Raw genomic sequence first — 26,233 nt, 5'->3', positions numbered from 1 at the left:
GTAATGTCCTTTAGTGAATTCTGGCCTTAAGAATTCTACAAGTAATGTGCCTTAAATACTGGATCAGATAGCATTTTATTTTTTTATTTTTTTACAGAGTCAGAGAGAAGGATAGACGGGACAGACAGACAGAAACAGAGAGAGATGAGAAGCATCAATCATCAGTTTTTCATTGCGACACCTCAGTTGTTCATTGATTGCTTTCTCATATGTGCCTTGACTGTGGGCCTCCAGCAGAGCGAGCAACTCCTTGCTCAAGCCAGCGACCTTGGGTCCAAGCTGGTGAGCTTTGCTCAAGCCAGATGAGCCCGTGCCTAAGCTGGTGACCTCAGGGTCTTGAACCTGGGTCCTCCGCATCTCAGTCTGATGCTTCGTCCACTGTGCCACCATCTAGTCAGGCCAGATATCATTTTAGTAGGTTACCTGCCTCATTCTTAGAGGTGATGTGGTTGTCTCCTTACAACTAAGTCATTAATTCAGCTCTTGATTTCTTGCCATGTAGGCCAGTCCACACTCATTCCACTGAAAAGTTTTTAAAAATCTATCAATTCAGGGCCTGACACTTTTTATGATTCAAATAATTCTTCTGGATAGTGTAGGAAGTTAAGACTGTGAGGATTAGTTTAGTCAGGCTGATAGGCTGGGTGGTAATAAACATATTTCTGGAGAAAAATGTAGGGCTAAGTGGAATTATCTCTAAATAGAATGATTTCTTCTCTATTAATTTTTATGACATGGTGACATGTCAGTAGATCCTTAATGGATGAATAATTTTAGTGTCAATGTATAATCATTCTTTCCAAAGATAACTTAAATGCATTTTCTAGCCTGCCAATAATCTGTCACAATTGTACTGCCTGGATTCTTATTTTGTCTGTAAAATTTCTTTTTGACTTTTCATATGACAAGTAGTGGTATAAATGCAGTCATACAAAAAAAATAAATGACCAATTATAAATTTTACATACAGTAGTGGTTTTCTATTCCTTCATCTCTTCACATAACCAGTGTCATTAATATTAAAACAAAATCAAATTGTGCTGTGGTTGTTTTCTTTAGCATAATTGTTGGTTCCATTAGCTTTTAGGAAATAAGTTGAATTACCTCAGACCTAAGGAGCCCTAAAGTGGGTAAAAAACTACTCTTTATTTAACTATAGAAGCAAATAGTTACAATATATTCATGAAAATGTAGATAACTATTTAAAAATTCTACCTTTTTTAGAGTATATATTGTAACAACAGGAGTCAAATAACTAAAAAGCCTACCTGGACCAACTAGATAATAAAAAATGAATAAAGTGAGTTAAGTGTTACGCTATGGGGGACTGAGACATGTAGTGAGCTACGGAGTTAATGCCCTAATTAAAGTAGCCAAATGCACTCCATTCCAGCAAGTTTGAGAAGCAAGAATTCCAGACCAGTGATTGTCAAATCTTCAAATGTAAACATGAGACCAGAAAAGAATTTGCAGTGAAACAAGAAGCAAAAATTATAGATTTTTTAAAATTCCAAATTAATATTAGTAAAGCACAGTATATGAGAATACTAAATTCAGTTTGTAGAAAACAAGTTTTCAGCTTCTGGAATGCATCTAAAATGTTGATTCACATATATTTTAGGTGTTCTGTGTGTTACTCCTTAAAATTCAATTATGTTGTATTATGAATTTTTAAAACCAGCACAATTTTGTTGGCTTTGTTTATCACTGGATATATATGTGCTAAATACAGGCCAGCTGGGCACATATACCCACAACCTACAGAGGAAGGTTCAGAAGATTCTAAGAATAAGGACTTTTCATTCCTGTGAGAAATACTGAGGAACCCGCCCAGCCACAGCATGTGCTCGTTTCCAGTTGCAGTACACACAGCTGTTTTTGTTTTGTTTTGTTTTGTCTTTCCCCAGAAATAACAAGCAAAAAAAGCAACTCTGCTTTGCTCTACTTTCTTACTTAGGAGTCAAAATAAATATCTTTGTTGTTAATTTCACATGGACCAAAAATTAGTTCAAGTTTTCCCAAATAGCATGACTTAATCTGGGAATATGTACATATATTTTTAAAATCTCTAAGAATAATCTACTGGCCATCCATGGAAAGTCACAATAAAGGTGGCAATTAATAGAAGTTATTTGGTTGATACTTGATTTTTCATAGTGTAACAGAGTTCAATATAATTATGTGATATTGTTATGAATCCGAAAAAAGCCTTGAGAAACTGTAAGAAAAATCAGAGCACTAGTTTGAACTATGTACTCACAAGTAGTAGAGGTCTTGAGCAACCATGAACCTTTATGAAAATAAGCTTGTGCCCTTATTTCCAAGAATTAAAACAAAGATTTGAAGAAACAGACTCTAAAAAATTAGTTTATTTCCTTACATTTTCTCCTATATTACCTTTTGGTTTTGTCTTCATTGGAATTTGTATATCATAGAAAAATCCAAACATACTAGCTTGGAATGGAGTCATAGTTTGTGTATACAGACTCAGAGAAATGGTGGAAACTAAGTGGGAATCATTGGGTAATGTCTATGTTCATTTAATGATGTTTAATGACTAGACTCACCACATTTCTGGAAATCACTGATATATTTCAGTTCTTTGTAAGCTAAATTTTTAGAATAAAATGAAGCATACTTTGTATTTATTTCAGATAATATGTAATTCATGTATAATATAAATATACTCCATATATTTTATATATTTTATAATGTTTATATATTATGTAAATATCCCATACTAAATAATTAAAGAATGTTTATTAAAACTCATGGGTCATATATATATATATATATATATATATATACACAAATATTCATATCAGAGAGTTCATTGAATTTTTTCATCGTATATTTGTATTCTATTTTAATTTTTGGTTCCTAAATTTTTTTCTTTTTTAAAATTTTGGGGGTTTTTGTTAGTTTTTTAATTTCTTGAAATTGAAACTAAATTATTGAACTTTTGCCTTTCTTTTTGTGTTTTAAGACAACACATTTTTCCTCTAGGCATTATTTTAGCTGCTTCTCATAAGTACTGCTATGTCTTATTTTTATTATCATTAATTTAAAATATTTATATTTATTTTCATTTTATTTTTTACTTTTTGGTTATTTAGAAAGGTTATTTTTTAAGCAATGTGGATTTTCTCCTTATATTTGTGTAATAATTTTTATCCTAATTCTGCTATGTTCAAGAGCATATAATCCATATGATTTAATGTTTTAAAGTTTGTTGAGACTTGTTTTATGGCCTACCATATGGAAAATTTTGATAAATGTTCCATGTTCACTTACAAAATTGTTGGGTATAGTTTCCCATATGTGTCAAATTGATCAATTTTTAAAATTGTTATCTAAGCACCTATTTTCTTACATTTCTTTTTCTACTTATTCTAGTAGTTACTAAGAAGGGTGGGTTAAATGTTTTTACTTTGTAAATTTGCATATTTCTTTTGTTCTTTCATTTTTTGCTTTATACATTTTGAAACCTATCTCACTTAGGGTGTTTTCTCTGTTTGGTTTGACCACTTATCCACAACAAGCACACAGTGACTGCTAGAGAGTAGATATATGAGTGTGAGTATGAGAAAAGGTCTCCAACTGATAATGTCAGAAAATATGCATGAGGCAGTTTAAAATGTAATTTAGCCATCTGACAAAGAAGTTAAGACAGGTTGGCCAGATTCTGCCTAGATGGAAGGACGTATTTGCCTTTCTTATACATAGAAGATAGTCAGCCTGACTAGGCGGTAGCACAATGGATAGAGCATTGGACTGGGATGCAGAGGACCCTGGTTTGAAACTACTAGGTCATCACTTGAGCACGCGCTCAAACGGCTCGGGCGAGGGATCATCAGCTTGAGCTAGAGGTTGTTGGCTTGAGTGTAGGATCATAGACATGACCCCATGGCTGCTGGCTTGAGCCCAGAGGTCTCAGGCTTGAGTCCAATGTCACTGGCTTGGGCAAGGGGTCACTCACTCTTTTGTAGACCCCCGGTCAAGGCACATATGAGAAAGCAATCAGTGAACAACTAAGGTGTCGCTACAAAGAATTGATGCTTCTCCTCTCTCTCAATTCTAGCCTGTCCCTATCTGTCTCTCTCTCTGTCAGAAAAAAAGAAGATAGTCAATGATGAGAGTACTAATATTTTTGTTTCTTCTTTGATCTCAGAGTATATTAGCTTTCTTTTTTTGCTCTTATCAACTGCATTAGCATCACTGATGTGCAGCCCATAATACCAACCTAGACACATGTCCACACACACAAAAGACATATTTGACCTAAATTCAAAAAGAGTCACCACTTCAGTTTCTCCTGGAAAACTTACAATTATCTGACTTTGATTATTGATCTGTTCTCCAGACCCTGTTGTGCCAGTCTTCATTAATTGGCATCTCTAGATTCAGGGCCTGAGAAGTCCTTACTATTTAGTATATTCACAGATGTTTCTAGCCATCTCTCATTACCCTCTGCATTTAAACATGGGCCAGGCAGAGGTTCTCAAATGTTTTGACCTCAGAATTTCTTTACAATCTTCAATATTATTGAGCTCTCCTAAGAGTTTAAATTTGTGGAGTTACATATGTTCCATTGATTATATTTGGATTAAAACTGAGAAATTTTTAAAAGATGTATTAATTTATATAAAAAGAATAAAAAACCTATAACAGCCTGACCTGTGGTAGCGCAGTGGATAAAACGTCGACCTGGAAATGCTGAGGTTGCCGGTTCGAAACCCTGGGCTTGCCTGGTCAAGGCACATATGATGCTTCCAGCTCCTCCCCACCTTCTTTCTCTGTCTCTCTCTCCTCTCTCTCTCCCTCTCTGTCTCTCTCTCTCCCTTTCTCTCTCCTCTCTAAAATGAATAAATAAAAAAAAATTAAAAAAAAACAAAAACCTATAACATACAAAATAAAATATTTTATTAAAAATTGTTTTTCAAATATAATAGTAAAAAGAATGGCATTGTTGTCTCTCTTTTCACATCTCTTCAATGTCTGGCTGAATAGAAGATGCTGGATTCTCATATCCTCTTCTGCATGGAAAAGACATTGTTGTTTGGAAAATACTGCTTCACACAAGCAGATCTTCCCAATGTTGACACATTCCATCATATAATATTTTTAAAAATCACATTTATTCATTACCACTGATCTCATCAGAAACCTTTTTATGTATTAGAAACATGTGAAATTCATTTTGATGAATGTACATTTTTCAAAATTCAAATTTTTACTCAAAAGTTTGAGTATTTTCATTGTCATAAAAATAACTGTCACATGATTTTCTTATTGTCTTGCTTTGTTTAATTTTGAATAAAGTCTCCTAAATACCAAAGTCTAATCTATCCTAATTTATCTATCCATAATAATTTCAAGTAAAAATGGTATCTCATGAAAAGAAGTACAAGATCAGCTTACCAGCTAAAGCTTTTCCTGGAGATGATTATTCTGCAATATGCAGCAAAAGTGCTTAATGTATACTTCCTGTTTCATAACAAAGACACTCAGAAAATGTTGGTAATGATGACAATATGATTAGCAGTAACTATTATGAATATTTACCTTCAAAAGTATTTGAATTGTAAATTCAACTTTGGTACTGATCATAACTGTCTCTTATAAATAGGGCATATTATTGTTGGGATAATTTTCTTGAATTTTTTAGTTAAACTTTTTGCTTATCTGTGTTTTCTAATTTTCTTATCCTTCAGTAAATATAGCTGCTTGCATAATAACAACAAATCATAATTTTAAAGGGAGATGATTTTAATTTTCTATGAAGAATAAGTAATAATCTGAGGCTGTTGCTTCTAAACTTATCTTTCCCAGTGTGCTCCTATCCTGAACTGTTAATGATGCAGGAAAGAAACAAAATTTATAAAAATTTAAATTTCGTGTTACTATGTGTCAGTATACCTAGATATCATAAACTCTTTTGAAAGAAAGAAGAAAAAGATGGCAAATCAGGCATTATAATTCCAACCACGAGTGAAATTTAAGTTCATTTGTGTATTCCGTTGTAATCCATCTAGTGAAGCACATGCTGCTACTCCTGTTCCAGTACTTGAGACAGATCGTTGGGAGAAGCTCGAGACTGTGCTTAACATCGTACATTTTGTCTCATGTAATGCTTTTTTTAAAAACCCATAACATATTACTGTTAAACATATTACACTGTTGTAACTAAGGCCCAAAAGATATTGACATGGACAAGGTCATCTAGCTTATATTAAAGAACCAGAATTTAAGCCCTCTTTGGAAGAATCCAAAATCCAGAATCTTTTTAGTCTCCTTTCTACTCCTCCCAAAGCTTCAATTTTACTTCTGCACCCCCTCCACCCCTTATCTCCTGCCAATCTTTTTTTGACACTTAACTAGCTGTCCAAGTATCCTGGATTGTTGATTAGGCTCAGTAGATGAGGTTCTGGCCCAGTAGAAAGAGTATATGTCAGAAATAGACCAACATCAATGCTGCTTATTTCTTGTATAGCAACATGCCTATTTTTTCCTTGATGTCTACAATAGAGGTGAAGCACTCAAATGACTGCTTATTCAAATATCACAATGTGAAATATGCTTTGCTTGTCAAAACTCTGTTTTCTATTCTCTTAGCATTTAGAGTTTTCATATTGCCATGACTCCCAACAATAAGACATCTCTACAGATGGTTTGCGAGGCATTTAATAAAACTGGGTCTTTTACAGTTGTTTTTCTTATGATTTATGCAACTTTAATAAATGTGATTTAATAGAGATTTGACTCTTGGGGACTGAAATGAGTCTGCCCATGAAGGAAAGTAGACCTGATGAGCAATGATGAGTAACATTTAAATTCTTAATGATGTTGATTTTTATCCAAACAGGCATTATCTTCATTGTTCTGAATATAGCCTTTACCTCTTTTCAGTGTCGCAAAGGATGCCATCTTCATTTTTAAATATAACAATTCCCCTAGTCTATACAGTTACCTTCATTTTTTAAGTCATGTGTTGGGCAAACAAGTGTGTTAGGCTTGCTCGCTTGTATATTGCCTGATTGGTGCATGAGCACGGGGCAGCACCACGTGTGTATAGTCTATGTGAGGCTGCAGGTGCTTGCCCCCAGGGTGACAGATTGTGGATTGTGGATTGCCTACCACCATTGGGAGGGGCCATTTTTGTTATTGTTTGCTGGAGATAGGGTTCCCTGCCCCACCTATGTATTTGCTCCTCAGCCCAGAGAGAGAGAGAAAAGCAGTTTTTCCTGGCTGCTTGCTCATCCACTGTTGTGAGACTAATAAAGAAATGTAGAGCCATCATTTTCCGGCTCTACAGTTCCTTTACCATCTGTCTGTGTCAAAGGTCAACATGTATGGCCATCATGTAATAGTATTCAATATTTAATTTGCTAAATTGAAAAATAAATTAAAATAACTACATATCAAGATCACATTTTCTTTTTTTTTTTTTTTAATTTTTATTTATTTATTTATTCATTTTAGAGGGGGGAGAGAGAGAGAAAGAGAGAGAGAGAGAGAAGGGGGAGGAGCAGGAAGCATCAACTCCCATATGTGCCTTGACCAGGCAAGCCAGGGTTTTGAACTGGCAACCTCAGTGTTTCCAGGTTGACACCTTATCCACTGCACCACCACAGGTCAGGCTCAAGATCACATCTTCAATAGAGTCTTTTTTTTTTTAATTTGGTAGCAGAGACCCAGAGAGTCAGGGAGAGGGACCGATAGGGACAGACAGACAGGAACGGAGAGAGATGAGAAACATCAATTCCTCATTGCGGTTCCTTAGCTGTTCATTGATTGCTTTCTCATATGTGCCTTGACAGTGGGGCTACAGAAGACTGAATGACTCCTTGCTCAAACCAGCGACCTTGGGCTTAAGCTGGTGAGCATTGCTCAAACCAGATGAGCCCATGCTCAAGCTGGTAACCTTAGGGTCTCGAACCTGGGTCCTCCACATCCCAGTCCAACGCTCTATCCACTGTGCTACTGCCTGGTCAGGCTCAATACAGTCTTAAAAGAATATTTATTTAGTAAAAATTATCTACTGAATATTTGTTATGGTTACCATTTAGTAGGGTCAAGACACTGTAGTCAGTCTGAGGATGTATTAGAAGGGGGTAAGACTTACTACTGGTCCTTTAAAAGTTTATTTTTAATATTAGTAAAATATATTAATAATTTTGTATTGAATTCTGTTAGTGTTTCAAGTAGTTAAAAAATTCTTAGTAAATATACTTATTTTGAAGCATGATGGAGAGAGATCTGTCATATTTTTTATGATTTTATTAAAATGGAAAATGTTCCTCCTAATGTTGCTCCTTTAGGTGACTGTAATCTTTTAGTTACCTAAAGTAGCATTGGATTATGGAGTAGTGACTCTTGTTAATGTAAGAAATGTCCAAACCTGTAGAGAATTTTTATGAGTTTATTTGAGCTAAACTGACAATAATTGCCAGTAAAAAAAAAATCTTGACAGATTGAGAAAATGCTCCGGAAAATGGCAGTTTCAGCATTTATTTTATACATCAAAATCAAAGGGGAAGACATAAGGGGGTTACGTGAAATCCACTGATAGATCAGGGAGGTTGGAGAAAGCAAAGTGGGAAATCTTTGTAATTGAGTAAAAAGTAAAATATGCTCTGATTGGTTGGCTCAGTGGTAGGGCATCAGCTGGCGTGCGGATGTCTTGGGTTCAAGTCCTGGTCAGGTCACACAGGTTAAGCACCCTGTGTGCTTCTCCATCCCTCCTACTCCCACCTCTCTCTCTCTCTCTCTCTCTCTCTCTCTTTCTTCTCCTCTTCCTGCAGCCATGACTCGATTGGAGCAAGTTGGCCAGGCAGCTGATGATGGCTCCATGGTCTCTGACTCAGGAGCTGAGAAGAGCTCAGTAGCTGAACATCAGAGCAATGCCCCAGATGGGCAAAGCATCGCCCCCTAGTGGGCTTGCTGGGTGGATCCTGGTCAGGGTGCATGTGGGAGTCTTTCTCCTCTCACTGAATTAAAAAATAAAGTAAAATGTATAGACACATATACATCTTTTATATAGGCAGATATAGGATAGTTAATAGTTAACAATTAAAATGATAATAAGAAAAATGAAGGGATTTGTGGGTTCTTCTTTATTGTGGGAGCTGTACCCTAGTGTGGAAAAGATTACTCTTTCATTTCAAAGGCATGTTATCAAGTATATTATTGTAGATAAAAAATAAAAAAAAGACAACAGACAGTCAGTTAAGGTAAACATTGACCTTTGTTAGGGAAAAAATAGCACCCTGGGACAGGACAACCCACCATGAACTGCTTTTAGTTAGAAAGTTTTAACTGCAGGCCATCTTATGTCATTATTTTAGGGCTTTGTTTTGTGAGGCCCTCCACGCAGGCCACCCCTGAGCTTGTCAAGTGTAGTACACGCCCCTTTTTGTCCACATTTATTAAATCAAAAATCCCTGTAAATTTTGGTATCATTCAAGTTTATATCACTTTAGTAGAGACCAAGCAGATAAAATCGAAGACTTGTTATGTCTGACTGATTGGATGAATTGTCCCTTTTGTGAGTCTGATTTTAGATTCAGTTTCGATAAGTTAAAGTGACTTAATCTGAAAAGTGACCTTTTACAACTATTTTAAAAAACAGAGAAAAGAGAGTCTCAAAAGCCAGAGAGTGTTAATAATATATGCAGTATTCCTGGGTAGGACTGGTATATTCTGTACAATCTTATTAGACTCCATGCCTTGATAATCTCTATTTTTTGTCACATTTTTTCTAAAATATATTTTTTAATATTTTATCATGAGATACTAATAATTTTTATTTGTAATTCTAATATGTTTTCAATATTAACCAGTGATAAAATTACATCTTATACAAATATGCACAAGGGGAAAACATACAAAGTTATTCTACTGGACACTTTTTGTCTGGCTCACGTAGTAACAGATTGTTGACAATTTATTTTATTTCTCTGTGGTCTTGTCTTTTATCAAGCTTATTTTACTATTTATACAACATAAGTTTAAAGAAGTATCGAATTAAGTACACAAGTATTTACTGAGTTTTATGCTTGTGATTTAGCTGGAGGTTACCTAGCCCATCAGCACGCCTTTCGTAAGCAGCACAGCGACAGCTGTGCACCATGTGACCATGCTGCATTAACCACAAAGAGAGAGGGGGTATTCAGGTTTCTTCCTGCTAAGTTACTTCTGTGCTAGTTTTTTTAAAAAAATGCAATAATTTATTTTTTCTTGCTTTATCAGAATGGTTCCCAAATGTTGAAATTTGGAATATTCTATTTTTGAAAGAGTTACTTTGATTTTCCTTTGTTTTATTTTCTTGCAATCACGAAGATCCCTTTCCTTCAACCTCACACCACTTGATTAATTTTTTTACCCAGATAGTGTGCTTTCTGACACGCAGTATTTTTATTGCTTTCAGGAAGCATCTAAGTTTGGGAGACTATCTGTTCCTCCTAAACAGCAGTGTAGTGTAGTGGAAAGCTGAAATACAATGTAGTATAGTAGAACTCTGACATATTTAATCTGGGACATTTTTACATCTTTATCACATTACCTGATTCTCATTTTCCTTATCTTTAAAATGGTAATAGTAGTTATATGGGGATTTCTTTTGTGAAATTATTATGCATAATATTTTCAGTTCCTACACAATATACAGTTAGTATATTATTTTAGAAGGTAAGGAGCAGTTGATTATGCTTTTATTGTCATGGCATTAGTGGTTGGCTGGCAGGGAAGGTGAAGAGATGCTGCCTTTTCTCCTAATCACTTAATTTCTTGGTATTATGTGAACCGTTTTGCCATGCATTTTCGTCTTAATATTTCCAAAGCAGAATTAAGAGGTAAAAAGTCAGTTCATATTTAGAGTATATGATTTACAATTTTACTACTTTGGATACCAAATCAAATAGCAACCTTAAGGAAATGTTTACCTCTTTAATATTTGAGAAATATGAATGGTTACATACAGTATTAGTGTGTGTGTATGTTATTGCATACACACATAAGAAAATCTCAGTGGAGATTAGTAAATGTGCTATTTTTTTGTGTATGTAATGCTAGTGTGTTTCTTTAGATGTGTTATATTCCTATTTATTTACAGAATAATCTTGGCATTCTTCTTGGTACCAGAAATACTACATGCATCACTTCCTTCCATTCTAACATTAGTGTTGCACTGTGGTTCATCCAGTAGCAGGTGTTGAACATTGATACAAACAGAAATTTGTTTGCTAAAGCCAAAATCCTCCTGTTTCCAGTCTCCACCGGCCAACAGAACACTAATGCCAAATTTAGTTCCAAATTCTAGTCTCAGGCATGAATTCATTATCCTGCCTGCCAAAACTACTGGCTTGTGGACACTCTGACTTTAAAAATTAAGGCAGGGTAAATTTTTTTGTCAAAAGAATACCTTGTGATTTTAGGCAACAAACTTTCCATCTTGCAGCTTTCTCTAAAAGTAGTATATTGAGATTATATTTCAGTTACTTACTAGTATTTCTTTTTGAATACAGCAAAACTGCCTGATTAGAGCTGAACTGTTGCTCACCATGTGACTTCTAAATATTTCTTGTGGGGAAAAATGTGCAGAAAACTGGAAATTCAATAAGATCAAGGCATTTTAACATTTAAAGTGATTTGAAATAATTAATGAATAGAATCATTGAACGAAACCATTTGTATTAATAAGGCTTTATTTAATGACCACTTGTTTCTTTAAAAACAATTTAGATTTAAAGGTTACATAATTTGAGAATGTAGGATTCTTATTGTCTCTTTAAATCTTTGTGTTTTATTTATTTTGGGGGGAAGGTGTGTTGGTATAGCAAGATTGGTTTAAATAATTTCATATATTTAATATACCGTTTTAAAGGCAGAAAAATTAAAAGGTAATCTTAGGAAGACTGGACTTGAACAGGTATTTACTAACTTTTTAATTATTTGAAAAATTAGGTAGTATTTCTTAAGAAAAATATTTCTTCTATTATTTATAGAGACTAGTATTTTTTAACCATGTATATATCAAACCTTAACATCTTTTAGAGTACATTTTATATTAATAAAATTTATCTCTTCAGATTATTATAAAGGAGTGCTCATCGTAGTCTTAAATTTAGTCACCCACCCTAATATACAAGATTTGTATTATCACTATCAGGTAGAGATAATGTGAAAAATGATATATCAATCAATTTTGAACCAATATCTATGTTATGAGCCTAAGGAGATGCAGGGACTTGCTTCATTATTCTTAGCAGCTTTTCCAGAGTTCTCTCCCTGTTGGATTTAGTGGGAATAGCAATTAGTACATACCAAGAAATGATGTCTCACACAAGAGTTAGGTGCTCAAGTTAGTGTAATTCTTTCTTTTTGGTATTATTATTATTATTATTTTTGTTAGGACTAAGCCAGTGACAGACCTATATAAACAAATGCCACCAATATCTCTTCCTCCTTTCTTGCTTTCCAATATACACATGCAGTTTCGTGTTCCCAGTTCTCTCTACCCAGATTCGAAGTTAGAAGGTAACTTGGAAGGCAGAAGAGGCAGTGGTTAAGAGAACTACCTGATTATGAAGTCAGTAACACTGGTTCATATCCAGACTCCACTATTTACTGACTGTGTGTAACTGGGAAAATTAGTTAATTAGTTAACCTACCTAAATTTCAGTTTTTAATCCATAAATTAGAAATGATAGCCTGGCCAGATGGTGGTCCATTGGATGGAATGTCGACCTGGGATGCTGAGGACCAAGGTTTGAAGCCCCAAAGTTACCAGCTAGAGCACAGGATCACAAGTTTGAATATAGGATCACTGGCTTGAGTGTGGGATCATGGCTTACTCAGACTTGGGGGGTTAGCCAAAGTTGAGGGGCTTACAAGGAGGATGGAAGCCTAACTAAAGTTTGGTCTAGTAAAGCACAGAGCAAGAAATGGACACGTGTGAACACTAGCCAATGATTACACCACAAGTTTGAGTGGATATTGCCAAACAGTTTGCCAAAGTGGTTATATAACAAGTTAGACTTCCACCAACACGTGAGAATTTAACTGCTTCCTATCTTCCCCAATACTGAATTGTCTTTTATTTTTGATATTCTGTTGAGTATGCAGTATGTCTCATTATGGTTTTAAATTTCATCAGCCTGATAACTAATGAAACTAAATGCTTTTTCTATTCTCTAACACATGCATTTTTTTGTTTTTTAGTTGTTGTTCTTTTTGGTATTTTTCAGAAGTGAGAAGTAAGGAAAGAGAGACAGACTCCTGCATGCACTCCACCAGAATCCACCCGGCTTGCTCACCAGGGGCAATGCTCTGCTCATCTGGGGTGTTGCTCTGTTGCAAAAGGAGCCATTCTAGCACCTGAGGTGGAGGCCATAGAGCCATCCTCAGCACCCAGGCCAAAGTGGAGCCTTGGCTGTGGAAGGGGAAGAGAGAGATGGAGAGAAAGGAGAGCGGGGAGGGTGGAGAAGCAGATGAGCATTTCTCCTGTGTCCCCTGGCCAGGAATAGAACCCAGGACTTCCACATGCCAGGCTGATAATCTACCACTGAGCCAACCAGCCAGGACCTTTTTTGTATTTATTTTTTAATTGATTTTATTGGAGTGACATTGGTTCACAAAACCCATTTTAAAACTAAGTTTTCATTCAAGCACTACTGCAGCTGTATTCCTCAAGTTTTGGTATGTTTATTATCAACCAGTTCTAACTATGATATTTTCTAATTTCCATGTGGTCTCTTCTTGACCCGTGCATCAGATTCATTTTCAAAAGCAGTAAAAGTCTAGTTTCTCCAATAACTATATAATGAGAAGTGAGGGAACCATCTGCTTTTGCTTACCATAGTGTCTTCAATATCTGACAAAGTGCCTAGAATATGGTAGGCACTTAAATATGTGTTGAATTCCTGCTTGGGAACCATCTTATTGCTCATTACAACCTCTCTGGAGACCTGGAGGAAACAATGTTCAATGCATTTGTATTCTTTTTAACCCATGTAAAATTTTTTAAATTAATTCCTTTTATTTTATTTTATTTATTTCTTTATTAATTTTAATGGGGTGACATTGATAAATCAGGGTACATATGTTCAGAGAAAACATCACCAGGTTATTTTGACATTTGATTATGTTGCATACCCCTAACCCAAAGTCAGATTATCTTCCATCATCTTCTATCTGGTTTTCTTTGTGCCCCTCCCTCCCCCCACCACTTCCCTCTCCTTCCTCCCCCCTTGCTGTAACCATCACACTCTTGTCCATGTTTCAGAGTCTCATTTTTATGTACCATCTATGTATGAAATCATATAGTTCTTAGTTTTTTCTGATTTACTTATTTCACTAAGTATAATGTTGTCAAGGTCCATCCATGTTCTTGTAAATGATCCGATGTCATCATTTCTTATGGCTGAGTAGTATTCCATAGTATATATGTACCAAAGCTTTTTAATCCACTTGTCCTCTGACGGACACTTGGGCTGTTTCCAGATCTTCACTATTGTGAACAATGCTGCCCTAAACATGGCGGTGCATTTCTCCTTTGGGAACAGTGCTATGGTGTTCTTCTATCTTTTTTTTTTTTTTTTTTTTGTATTTTTCTGACGCTGGAAATGGGGAGAGACAGTCAGACAGACTCCCGCATGTGCCCAACCGGGATCCACCCGGCACGCCCACCAGGGGTGACGCTCTGCCCACCAGGGGGCGATGCTCTGCCCCTCCGGGGCATCACTCTGCCGCGACCAGAGCCACTCTAGTGCCTGGGGCAGAGCCAAGGAGCCATTCCCCAGAGCCCGGGCCATCTTTGCTCCAATGGAACCTTGGCTGTGGGAGGGGAAGAGAGAGACGGAGAGGAAGGAGAGGGGGAGGGGTGGAGAAGCAAATGGGCACTTCTCCTATGTGCCCTGGCCGGGAATCGAACCCGGGTCCCCCGCACACCAGGCCGACGCTCTACCGCTGAGCCAACCGGCCAGGGCCAGTGCTATGGTGTTCTTAAGGTATATTCCTAAAAGTGGTATAGCTGGGTCAAAAGGCAGTTTGATATTTAATTTTTTGAGGAATCTTCATACTGTTTTCCACAGTGGCTGCACCAGTCTGCATTCCCACCAGCAGTGTAGAAGGGTTCCCTTTTCTCCACATCCTCGCCAGCACTTATTCTGTGTTGTTTTGTTGGTGAGCGCCATTCTGACTGGTGTGAGGTGATATCTCATTGTGGTTTTAATTTGCATTTCTCTAATGATTAGTGATGTTGAGCATTTTTTCATATGCCTATTGGCCATCTGTATGTCCTCTTTGGAGAAGTGTCTATTCATTTCTTTTTCCCATTTTTTGATTGGATTGTTTGTCTTTCTGGTGTTGAGTTTTACAAGTTCTTTACAAATTTTGGTTATTAACCCCTTATCAGATGTATTGTCGAATATGTTCTCCCATTGTGTAGTTTGTCTTTTTATTGTTTATATTGTCTTTAGCTGTGAAAAAGCTTTTTAGTTTGATATAGTCCCATTTGTTTATCCTGTCTTTTATTTCACTTGCCCATGGAGATAAATTGGCAAATATATTGCTGCGAGAGATGTCAGAGAGCTTACTGCCTATGTTTTCTTCTAAGATGCCTATAGTTTCATGGCTTACATTTAAGTCTTTTATCCATTTTGAGTTTATTTTTGTGAATGGTGTAAGTTGGTGGTCTAGTTTCATTTTTTTGGAGGTAGATGTCCAATTTTCCCAACACCATTTATTAAAGGGACTATCTTTACTCCATTGTATGCTCTTACCTCCATTGTCAATATCAGTTGGCCATAAAGGTGTGGGTTTATTTCTAAGTTCTCTGCTCTGTTCCATTGATCTATATGCCTGTTCTTATGCCAGTACCAGGTTGTTTTGAGTACAGTGGCCTTGTAGTATAATTTGATATTGGGAAGTTTGATACCTCCCGCTTTATTCTTCCTTTTCAAGATTGCTGAGGATATTCGTGTTCTTTTTTGGTTCCATATAAATATTTGGAAAATGTGTTCTATATCTTTAAAGTATGTCATTGGTATTTTAATTAGTATTGCATTGAATTTATAAATTGCTTCGGGTAATATAGACATTTTAATGATGTTTATTCCTCCTAACCTTCCTATATGCTTCCATTTGGTTGTATCTTCCTTGATTTCATTTATCAATGTTTTATAATTTTCCAAGTACAAGTCTTTAATCTCCTTGGTTAAATTTACTCCTAGGTACTCTTTTTGTTGTTGTTGTATTAGTGAAGGGGATTGTTTCCTTAATTTCTTTTTCTGACAGTTCATTGTTGGTGTATACAAATGCTTCTGATTTCTGAGTATTAATTTAATATCTTGCCACCTTGCTGAATTCATTTATCAGTCCAGTAGTTTTTTGACATAGACTTTACGGTTTTCTATATAGAATATCCTATCATCTGCAAATAATGATAGTTGTACTTTATTTCCAATTTGTATGCCTTTTATTTCTTCTTCTTGTCTGATTACTGTGGCTAGGACTTTAATAACTATGTTCAATAAGAGTGGTGAAAGGGGGCAACCCTGCCTTGTTCCTGATCTTAAGGGGATTGTTTTTAATTTTTATCCATTGAGTATGATGTTGGCTGTGGGTTTGTCTTAGATGGCCTTTACCATGTTGAGGTATGCTCCCTGCATTCCCACTTTACTGAGAGTTTTGATCATGAATGGTTGCTGGATTTTATCAAATGCTTTTTCTGCATCTATTGAAATTATCATGTGGTTTATCTCCTTCCTTGTGTTTATGTGATGAATCACATTGATTGACTTACAAATATTGTACCAGCCTTGCCTCCCTAGAATAAATCCCACTTGATCATGGTGTATGATTTTTTTCAAATATTGCTGGATCCAGTTTGCTAATATTTTGTTGAGGATTATAGCATCTAAATTCATCAGGGATACTGACCTATAATTTTCTTTCTTTGTGTTGTCTGCCTGGTTTTGGAATCAGAATTATGCTGCCTCATAAAAGGAGCTGGGAAGTCTTCCTTCCTTTAGAATTTTTTGAAATAGCTTGAGAAGGATAGGAGTTAGTTCTTCTTTGAATATTTGGTAGAATTCACTGGTGAAGCCATCAGGCCCAGGACTTTTCTTTGTTGGGAGTTTTTGATAACTATTTTGATCTCATTTGTTGTAATCGGTTTGTTTAGGTTTTCTGATTCTTCCAGATTGATTTTTGGAAGATTGTGTATGTCAAGGAATTTGTCCATTTCATCTCGGTTGTGTAGTTTTTTGAAATACTGTTCTTCATAGCATTTTCTTACAATATTTTGTATTTCTGTTGTGTCAGTTGTTATTTCTCCACTCTCATTTATAATTTTATTTATTTGAGTCCTCTATCTTTTTTTCTTGGTGAGTCTGGTTAAAGGTTCATTGATCTTGTTTACCTTTTCAAAGAACCAGCTCCTGGTTTCATTGATCCTCTGTATTGTTTCTTTAGCCTCTATGTTGTTTATTTCCACTCTGATCTTTATTATTTCCTTCCTTCTCCTACATTTGGTCTTTACTTGCTATTCTTTTTCTAGTTCTTTTAGATGCAGGGTTACCTTGTTTATTTTAGCTTTTTCTAGGTTCTTAAAGTATGCCTGTAATGCTATGAACTTCCCACTCAGTACTGTTTTTGCTGTGTCCCATAAATTTTGAGTTGTTGTATGTTCATTCTCATTTGTTTCTAGGAATTTTTTTATTTCTTCTTTGATCTCATTCTTAATCCATTCATTATTTAACAACCTGCTATTTAGTTTCCATGTGTTTGAGAATTTTTGAGCTTTTCTGTTGTGGTTGATTTCTAGTTTCATGCCATTGTGATCAGAGATAGTGCTCGATATGATTTCAATCTTCTTAAATTTGTTGAGGCCAGTTTTGTGCCCTAACATGTGGTCTATCCTAGAGAATGTACCATGAGCACTTGAAAAGAATGTGTATTCTGCTGCTTTAGGATGAAAGGTTCTGAAGATATCTATTAAATCGAGTTGATTTAAGTCTGGTGTTTCTTTGTTAATTTTTTTTTCTTTAGGTTTTTTCTAGTGATGTTAGTGGGGTATTGAAATCCCCTACTATTATAGTATTGCTGTTGATCTATCCCTTGTTCTTTCTTTTCTTCTTCAGGAACCCCTATGGTGCAGATATTATTTCTCTTCATGTTGTCACAGAGCTCTCTTAGAGTTTCTTCAGTCTTTTTGAGTCTCTATTCTTTATTTTTTTCTGCTTCCATGCCTTCATTCTACTTGTCCTCTAACTTGCTGATTTGATCCTCAGCTTCATCCATTCTGTTTTTATTTTCTTCTATTGTGGTCTTCATTTCACATATTGTATTTGTCATCTCAGACTGATTGTTTTTTAATATTTCAATGTCCTTTTTTATACTTGCTATTTCTTTATTTATGTGTTCATAATGACCATCCATTATTGTTCTAAGATCCTTAAGCATCCTAACAATCATTATTTTAAACTCTGCATCCAGAAGTTTGGTTATTTCCATATCACTCAGTTTATTTCCTGGAGGTTTCTCTTGTGGTTTCAGTTGGTTTGCACTTCTCTGTCTTCTCATTATGTCTGTGTGTTTGGGTGTACTGTTTGTAGAGCTGGTTGAGTCTAGGCTTGGTGTTGTCTGCCTCCAATTTTCAGTTGTGTTATTTCTTGGTCTTCTTGAGTTGGCATCAGCTGTTATTTGTAATCCACTGTTGGATTTGGCTTTTCTAGTAGAGCTGCTTTGAAGTCTTGATTTGTTTGTTTTCTTCTCAGTTTTCTTAACAAGGTGCTAGTCTTGTTTACTGATCTCAGCAGGGGTCTAATTTGAAACTGTATTCAAGAATACAGTGGGTGTAACCTGAGACTCTGAAGTCCTGATCTGCCAGTTAGTCTCTGGGGGTGGGGTGTTTTTTCAGCCTCAGTAGTGGGAGGTGTATCTGAGATCTCCATGGAGACCTGAGTTCTTTGGTTTTATTTTTTAACGATATTGTGAAAAACACATGAATGCTATATGCATTTTAATAAAACTCCTTGAAAATATATACTTTAGTACAAGATAGTAAAGAAATGTGCAGGGAACCAAATTGAGGTATGTGCTGTGGCCAATGATGAAATCAGAAAGCTAAAACTTTGACGATTAATGGCAGATGGCACAAGGAACAGTAAACAAGCTGAGATTAAAAAAAGTAATATTAAATTTCTTATGGCATTGAAACATTGAACCAGCAGTTCATATTTCTTCCACAATAAGAACATAAAGTATAAACAATTTTTAATTTAGGAATAATTTTTATCTTTCAAAAGTAAAAGTGTATTCAAGCTCTTTCAGAGCTTGAATCTCAGAGCTTGATCAAGAGACTGGACACTATTTCATTTTATGAGGTTTGTATCTCAGACTAAATTATACAGAAACGATGCCTGAAGAAACATTGTATACCAACTTTACTTATTAAAATAGACATGAAAATTATAAACAAAATGCTGGCAATATAAATCATAGTACATTCTAAGTAGAGTTAATCTTAGGAATGCAGGTCTGAGTAAATGTGAAATAAGTCAATTTGTGTAATCCAACATATTAAAGAAAAAGGTAATGTGATTGTCTGAATAAATTATTAAAGCATTAGAATTACTGCTAAATTAAATACTTATTCATAAAAAAACCTCTTAACAAAATAAGAATGAAAGGGACATCTTAAACTTGATATTGAATACAATGTGGATGTCCACTATCAGACCTCATTAAATAATCTGAAAACTGGTGGAATCTCAGCATCCTAATACTGAGTGAAAAAACAAACAAACAGATTACAAAGGGATATATGGATTAAATATAATCATCATGCTATAAGTTGCTAATAGAGTAGACCATAGATGTTTTCACCACAAAAAAAGAAATGATCGTTATGTGATGTGTTGGAGGTAATTACTATAACTATGGTGTATTTTAAAGCATATAAGTGTATCAAGTCAAATTGTACACCTTAAATGTACATGATGTGACATATCAAATATACATCAACGAAGCTGAAAAATAGAGTATGTGTGTGTATGTGTGTGTGTGTGTGTAGTGTAAACCCTAACAGTGGCTTTCCTTTTTGTAACTAAAGTGCTTGATTTAACCTTTGATTACTGTGGCATCCTCATCAATGAGCCACCTTCTGCAAAGAGGCATTGTCTAATAAACACATTGCCTGCCACACTAGATAAAGAGCCAGTCAGCCTACCGCCACTGAGAGATCTTGGTTAACTTTGATAATTGACCATTTGGGCTACTTGTTTTTACTCTTCCTGTGGTTAAATTCCTGCCATTAAGTTTTCAATTCAACAGTAATGAGTGAGCCAGAGAAACCCTAGGTGTCCACCCTCAAACCCAATAGAAATAGAACCTCAAACCTGTTCATATTCTCATGTTCTCTCTCTCTCTCTCTCTCTCTCTCTCTCTCTCTCTCTCTCCTACTCATGACTTCACTGTGTGCTCCCTTGATATGACTTATACACTTTAGGGCCTGTAAGTAATAAACTTATTTTCTTCAAAAATTTTTAACAGTTATTGCTGAAGAGTATCTTGCAATCATAAGTACCATGGGACTGGTCCAGCCCTAACATTACTTCGGAAAGAAGAGATGTCTGTTGGAAACTTATAAAGCCCAGGTGAATATCCCTGGGCATTTCTAACTGAAAACACAACATCATAGACAGAGACCTTCACAGTAAATAAATGAATAAATAAATAAATAAGATACCAATTATATAAAGGTAAAAACTCACAAAGCTAAGTAATAAATTTTTAAGGATGTAGACATATACATAAATGTATATTAAATTTATAAAAAGAAGGAAATGAGACCAGGCAGCAAGAAAACTCCCCTAGGCTACAACATCCCCTTGGAGAAAAAAAGCCAGGATGGCCCCAGCAGCTTTTGCCACCAAGACCCCAACAGCTCTCACCAGTACTGTATTATCCCATAACCTCTGCAATCTTACATCAAAAAAAAAAAAAGATTTATGTCAAAAACTGTAAAGAGACCATCAAGTTCATTATATACTTATGAAAGGGTCAGTTCATCAAGAGGATACAATGATTGTAAGTAAATATACATCCAACATTAAAGCCTTTGTGTTAAGCAAATATTAACAGATCTGAAGGCAGCAAGAGATTTCAATGCAGTATGGGGTTTCAGTACCCCTACTTTAAACCACAGAACTATCATCCAGAACAGAAAATCAATAAGGGAATATTGGATGTGAACTACGCTTTGGCCAAATGGACCTAACAGACATATGTAGGACATTCCACCCAAGAGTAGCAAGCACACTTTTTTCAAGCATTCAAAGAATATTGCCAAGATAGTTCATATATTAGGTCACAAAACAAGTCTTAACCAATTTGAAGAATTTTGAGATATCAAATATCTCTGACTACAATATTTTGAAACTAGAAACCAATAGCAGAAAAAAATGCTGGAAAACTTAGTAGGTGGAAATTAAACCACACACTGCTAAACAACCAGTTTGTCATGGGAAAAAGTCATAGGGAGCATGACCAGGCAATGGTGCAGTGGATAGAGCATCGGACTGGAATGGGGAGGACCCAGGTTCAAAACTCTGAGGTCGCTGATTTGAGCACAGCTAACCAGCTTAAAGTGCAAGGTCACTGGCTTGATCATGGAATTGTAGAATGTGACCCCATGGTCATTGGTTTGAGCAAGGGGTCACTCAGTTTGCTGTAGCCCCCTAGTCAAGGCATATATGAGAAAGCAATCAATGGACAACTAAGGTGTTGCAATGAAGAACTGATGCTTCTCGTATCTCTCCCTTCCTGTCTGTTTTTCCTTATCTGTCCCTCTCTGTCTCTCCCTGTCTCTGTCACAAAAAATAAATAAAAAAGAAAATATTCATAGGAAAAGTAAAAAATACTTTGAGAAAAAGAAACAGAACATATCAAAACTTATGGAATGCAGCAAAAATAATCTTAAGAGGAATTTTATAAAAATAAATGCCTATGTTATGACCAGGTGGTGGCGCAGTGGATAGAACGTCGGACTGGGATGCAGAGGACCCAGGTTCGAGACTCCGAGGTCACCAGCTTGAGCGCGGGCTCATCTGGTTTGAGCAAAAAGCCCACCAGCTTGAACCCGAAGTCGGTGGCTCCACCAAGGGGTTACTCAGTCTGCTGAAGGCCCGGGGTCAAGGCACATATGAGAAAGCAATCAATGAACAACTAAGGTGTTGTAACGTGCAATGAAAAACTAATGATTGATGCTTCTCATCTCTCTCCATTCCTGTCTGTCTGTCCCTGTCTATCCGTCTCTCTGACTCACTCTGTGTCTCTGTAAAAAAAAAAAATAAAAAAAAAAAAAAATAAATAAATAAATGCCTACGTTAAAGAAAATAACCTCAAATAAGAAACCTAACTTTATACCTTTAGGAACTAGAAAAAGAACAAATTAAGCCCAAAGTTGGCAGAAGTAAGAAAATAAATATCAGAGCATAAATAAAGAGACTAGAAAATAATAGAGAAGATCAATAAAATTAAGAGTGTTTTTAAAAAGATAAAATGAACAAAACTTTATTTAGATTTATAAAAATCAGAAAGAAGATTCAACATCCAACTTAAGCAAGATGTTACAACAAACAGCACTGAAGTAAAAGGGAATGAAAGGCCTGACTGGTGGTGGCGCAGTGGATACAGAATTGACCTGGAACACTGAGGTCGCTGGTTGGAAACCCTGGGCTTGCCTGGTCTGGGCACATATGCAAGCTGATGCTTCCTGCTCCTCCCTCTTCTTTCTCTCTCCTCTTTCTCTTTCTCTCTCCTCTCTAAAATGGATAAATAAAATCTTAAAACAATTATTTTTAAAAAAAGAATATAAGCCCTGGCCGGTTGGCTCAGCGGTAGAGCGTCGGCCTAGCGTGCGGAGGACCCGGGTTCGATTCCCGGCCAGGGCACACAGGAGAAGCGCCCATTTGCTTCTCCACCCCTCCGCCGCACTTTCCTCTCTGTCTCTCTCAGCTGAGGCTCCATTGGAGCAAAGATGGCCCGGGCGCTGGGGATGGCTCTGTGGCCTCTGCCCCAGGCGCTAGAGTGGCTCTGGTCGCAACATGGCGACGCCCAGGATGGGCAGAGCATCGCCCCCTGGTGGGCAGAGCATCGCCCCATGGTGGGCGTGCCGGGTGGATCCCGGTCGGGCGCATGCGGGAGTCTGTCTGACTGTCTCTCCCTGTTTCCAGCTTCAGAAAAATGAAAAAAAAAAAAAAAAAGAATATAAGAGACTGCTGTGGACAAATATATGCCTACAAATTAGACAACCTAAAAAGAATCGATAAACTTTTAAAAACATACAAATTATCAAAGTTGAGTCATGAAGAAACAGAAAATCTGAAGAGACAATACAACTGGAAAGAAGACTGAATCATAAATACAAATCAAAACAAAAACAAAAACAAAAAACCTCCTAAACAAGAAAACCCAGGGACAGATTGCTTTTACTGATGAATTCTACTAAACAATTGATGGACACCAATTCTCAAACTCTTAAAAATATTTTCAAACTCATTTTCTGAAACCCAAATTACCCTAATACCAAAGCCAGATAAGAAAACAGCAAGAGTGAAAAATTATTAGAGACCAATACACCTGATAAACCTAGCTATGAAATCATTATGTGGAAGAGATATCTGCATTTTCATGTTCATTGTAACATTATTCAAAAATAATGGGAATGAAAGCCAAAGTATGAAATCAACCTAAGTGTATATGAACACTGATGAATAAATAAAGCAAAGTGGGAAATATGTACAGTGGAATTTTATTCAGCCTTAGTAAAGATCACACCATTTACAACAGAAACAAATTTTGAGGGTACCATGCAATATGCCAGATTCAGAAACATGATGATATTGCACTTATATGTGGTATCTGGAAAAAAAAGTTAAAGATAAAGAAAAAGATCAGACTCATAGAAACAGGGTAGAATCCTACTTACCAGGAATAATGGGCTATTGGTAATGGGGTGATGTTGGTCCGAGGGTACGAGCCTTCATTTACAAGATGAGTAAGTTCTGAGGATCTAAGGTACGACAAGGTGACTATAACTAATATACTCTATGGTATACTCACCACACACAATATACACACAAATATACAAACAAAAGTCACTATGTGAAGTGATGAATTTGTCAATATGATGTATAATCAGTTGTAATATACATATGTATCAATGTATCAAGTAATGTTTAAATATATGTATAATTTACTTTGTCAATTATATCTCAGAAAGCCTCATCCCACTACCAAAAACAACAAAACCACACAGAATATAATTAAAACTACTAGTTTTAATTATAATAAAAATAAGACAATAGAATTCTTTAATTAATTCTTCCATAAAATTTACATAGTATTGATAATTGGTCAAACTAGATAAAAAAATAGAAATTGCCTTAAAAAGAAAACAGCTGGTACATTTTTGTATGTTATTATATCTTCTTTTTAAGCTGTATCAATATACTTACCTTTTGTCCCCAGTATCGCCTTCCTATAACATTGTATGCATATTTTTTCCATTGTGTGTATTTTTATTGCATTTTCAGAGGTGGTTTTTTTGGTTTTCTTGAATAAACCAGGTCTAAAATATAACAAGTGTGTATGAGAACAATAATGTGATGGGCAAAAATAGCAATGCTATAAAAAGTCCACTTAAGTACTAGTTTGGATAGCAATAAAATTCTCATAAGAAGATATATTTTTCTTTGGAGTTTTTTTTTTGGGGGGGTTTGTATATATACATATATTTTTTTGCCAAAAAATACGGTAGTGCTATTGCATTCCAGCCTAAAACAAGACTTTATTGAATTATAATTTTTTAAAATTAATTTTGTTGAAGATTGTGTTCTAGGTTCTATACATAATTTTAATAGACTTTTTTTCTGGTTTCTAAGGTATCACTAGCAAAAGTAGATACTATCACTATGGGTTATGACATAGGTATAGGATTAAATATATAGACTTCAACATGCACACATAATTAATTTTGTGTTGGTTTGACAATCTGTGGTTGGTTTTACTATGATGTACTGGTTTTATTGCATATCATTGTGGTCATAGCATCATCTAATTTGATGTGTAATTTGTATCAAAAAGAGTTTTGTCTGTATTATTTTAAATAGCAATAGCCATATATTAATCACATAGTTTTGTATGGAATAATAGTAAGTGTAATGCAGAACTGTCTCAACCAGTATGTCTTCTAGAGTTTTGAATGGATTGTGTTCATATTGATAAAAGAATCAGAACTAATAAAATAACTAGTTGGCATTAATCACACTCTTCTCTGTAGTGCTGTAGTGCTTTAGTAGTTCTTAAGTGAAGAACTTAATTCATTCTGTTTTGCTATAATGCAATTCCTGTGCAAGCTCATCGCCTCTAACCAGCTGGGTAGTGTTCCATCTCATTCATCTTTCATATCCCACAGCTGTTAATAAGTTTTCAATTGATGTAGTAGTCATAACGAGAAGGGCTAAAGATTTTTCTTTTAGAATGTGCTTTTTAAATTTCTTTCAGAAATCTGATACAACTGTACAAAAGTGAAGATGACACAGACATTTCAAAGACAATTAAGACTCAGTGGACTTCTTTGGGCCTAGAAGATGTCCAGTTTGTAAATTACTCTGTGCTGCTTGATCTACCAGGCCCTTCTCCCAGCTCTGTGACTCTGAGCAGAAGTGGCCAATGCTTTCATCCTAATGGCCAGTCTTGCAGTGAAGAGGCCAGAACACAGAGCAGCCAAGATCTTCTCTACTCATATGCAGCCTACTCTGCCAAAGGAAGTCTTGAGGTAATATGACCATTTGTCTCTGTCATTTACAGTGAAATAGAATTAGAAAACAACAGCTTTCATCTAAATTGAACTAACTGGCAAGATGCAACATAAAAAAGTAACAATTAAATACTCTCAGTGTGGAGGTGCCAGGAAGGGAAAGAATTATCTGGATTGCCTGACCCTTTACTTATATATGTTGAAAGTGAAAACACGTTAGAAGAATTTAATTCTAAAGTGTTGAACATGTGACTGAGTCATTAACATTTTGTTTAATTCATATCATACATGTTCATTTCAGTCTTTGGTTTTGAAATGTAAATTTTAATAGATTTATATGAACAGAAAGAAGAGGTACAGAGGCAGTTGTGTTTTGGAACTCTGTGTACACACAAGAAATAGAGT

At 35.7% G+C, this 26,233-nt stretch overlaps 1 protein-coding gene across 6 annotated transcripts in view; it reads left to right on the top strand.

Annotated features, from left to right (window-relative positions):
* Window positions 1-26,233, top strand: part of NAALADL2 (N-acetylated alpha-linked acidic dipeptidase like 2) — a 1,156,801-nt gene that overhangs the window by 493,425 nt on the left and 637,143 nt on the right. For all 6 annotated transcript variants that reach the window (XM_066347123.1, XM_066347120.1, XM_066347117.1 and 3 more), the window contains one exon: window positions 25,573-25,846. In XM_066347123.1, coding sequence (XP_066203220.1) covers window positions 25,573-25,846 — 274 coding nt within the window. The remainder of the gene's footprint in view (window positions 1-25,572; window positions 25,847-26,233) is intronic.

Source organism: Saccopteryx leptura, chromosome 8 (genome assembly GCF_036850995.1).
Source record: "Saccopteryx leptura isolate mSacLep1 chromosome 8, mSacLep1_pri_phased_curated, whole genome shotgun sequence".
Classification (NCBI taxonomy): Eukaryota; Metazoa; Chordata; class Mammalia; order Chiroptera; family Emballonuridae; genus Saccopteryx; species Saccopteryx leptura.
This window is presented reverse-complemented; position numbering and strand designations above follow the sequence as displayed.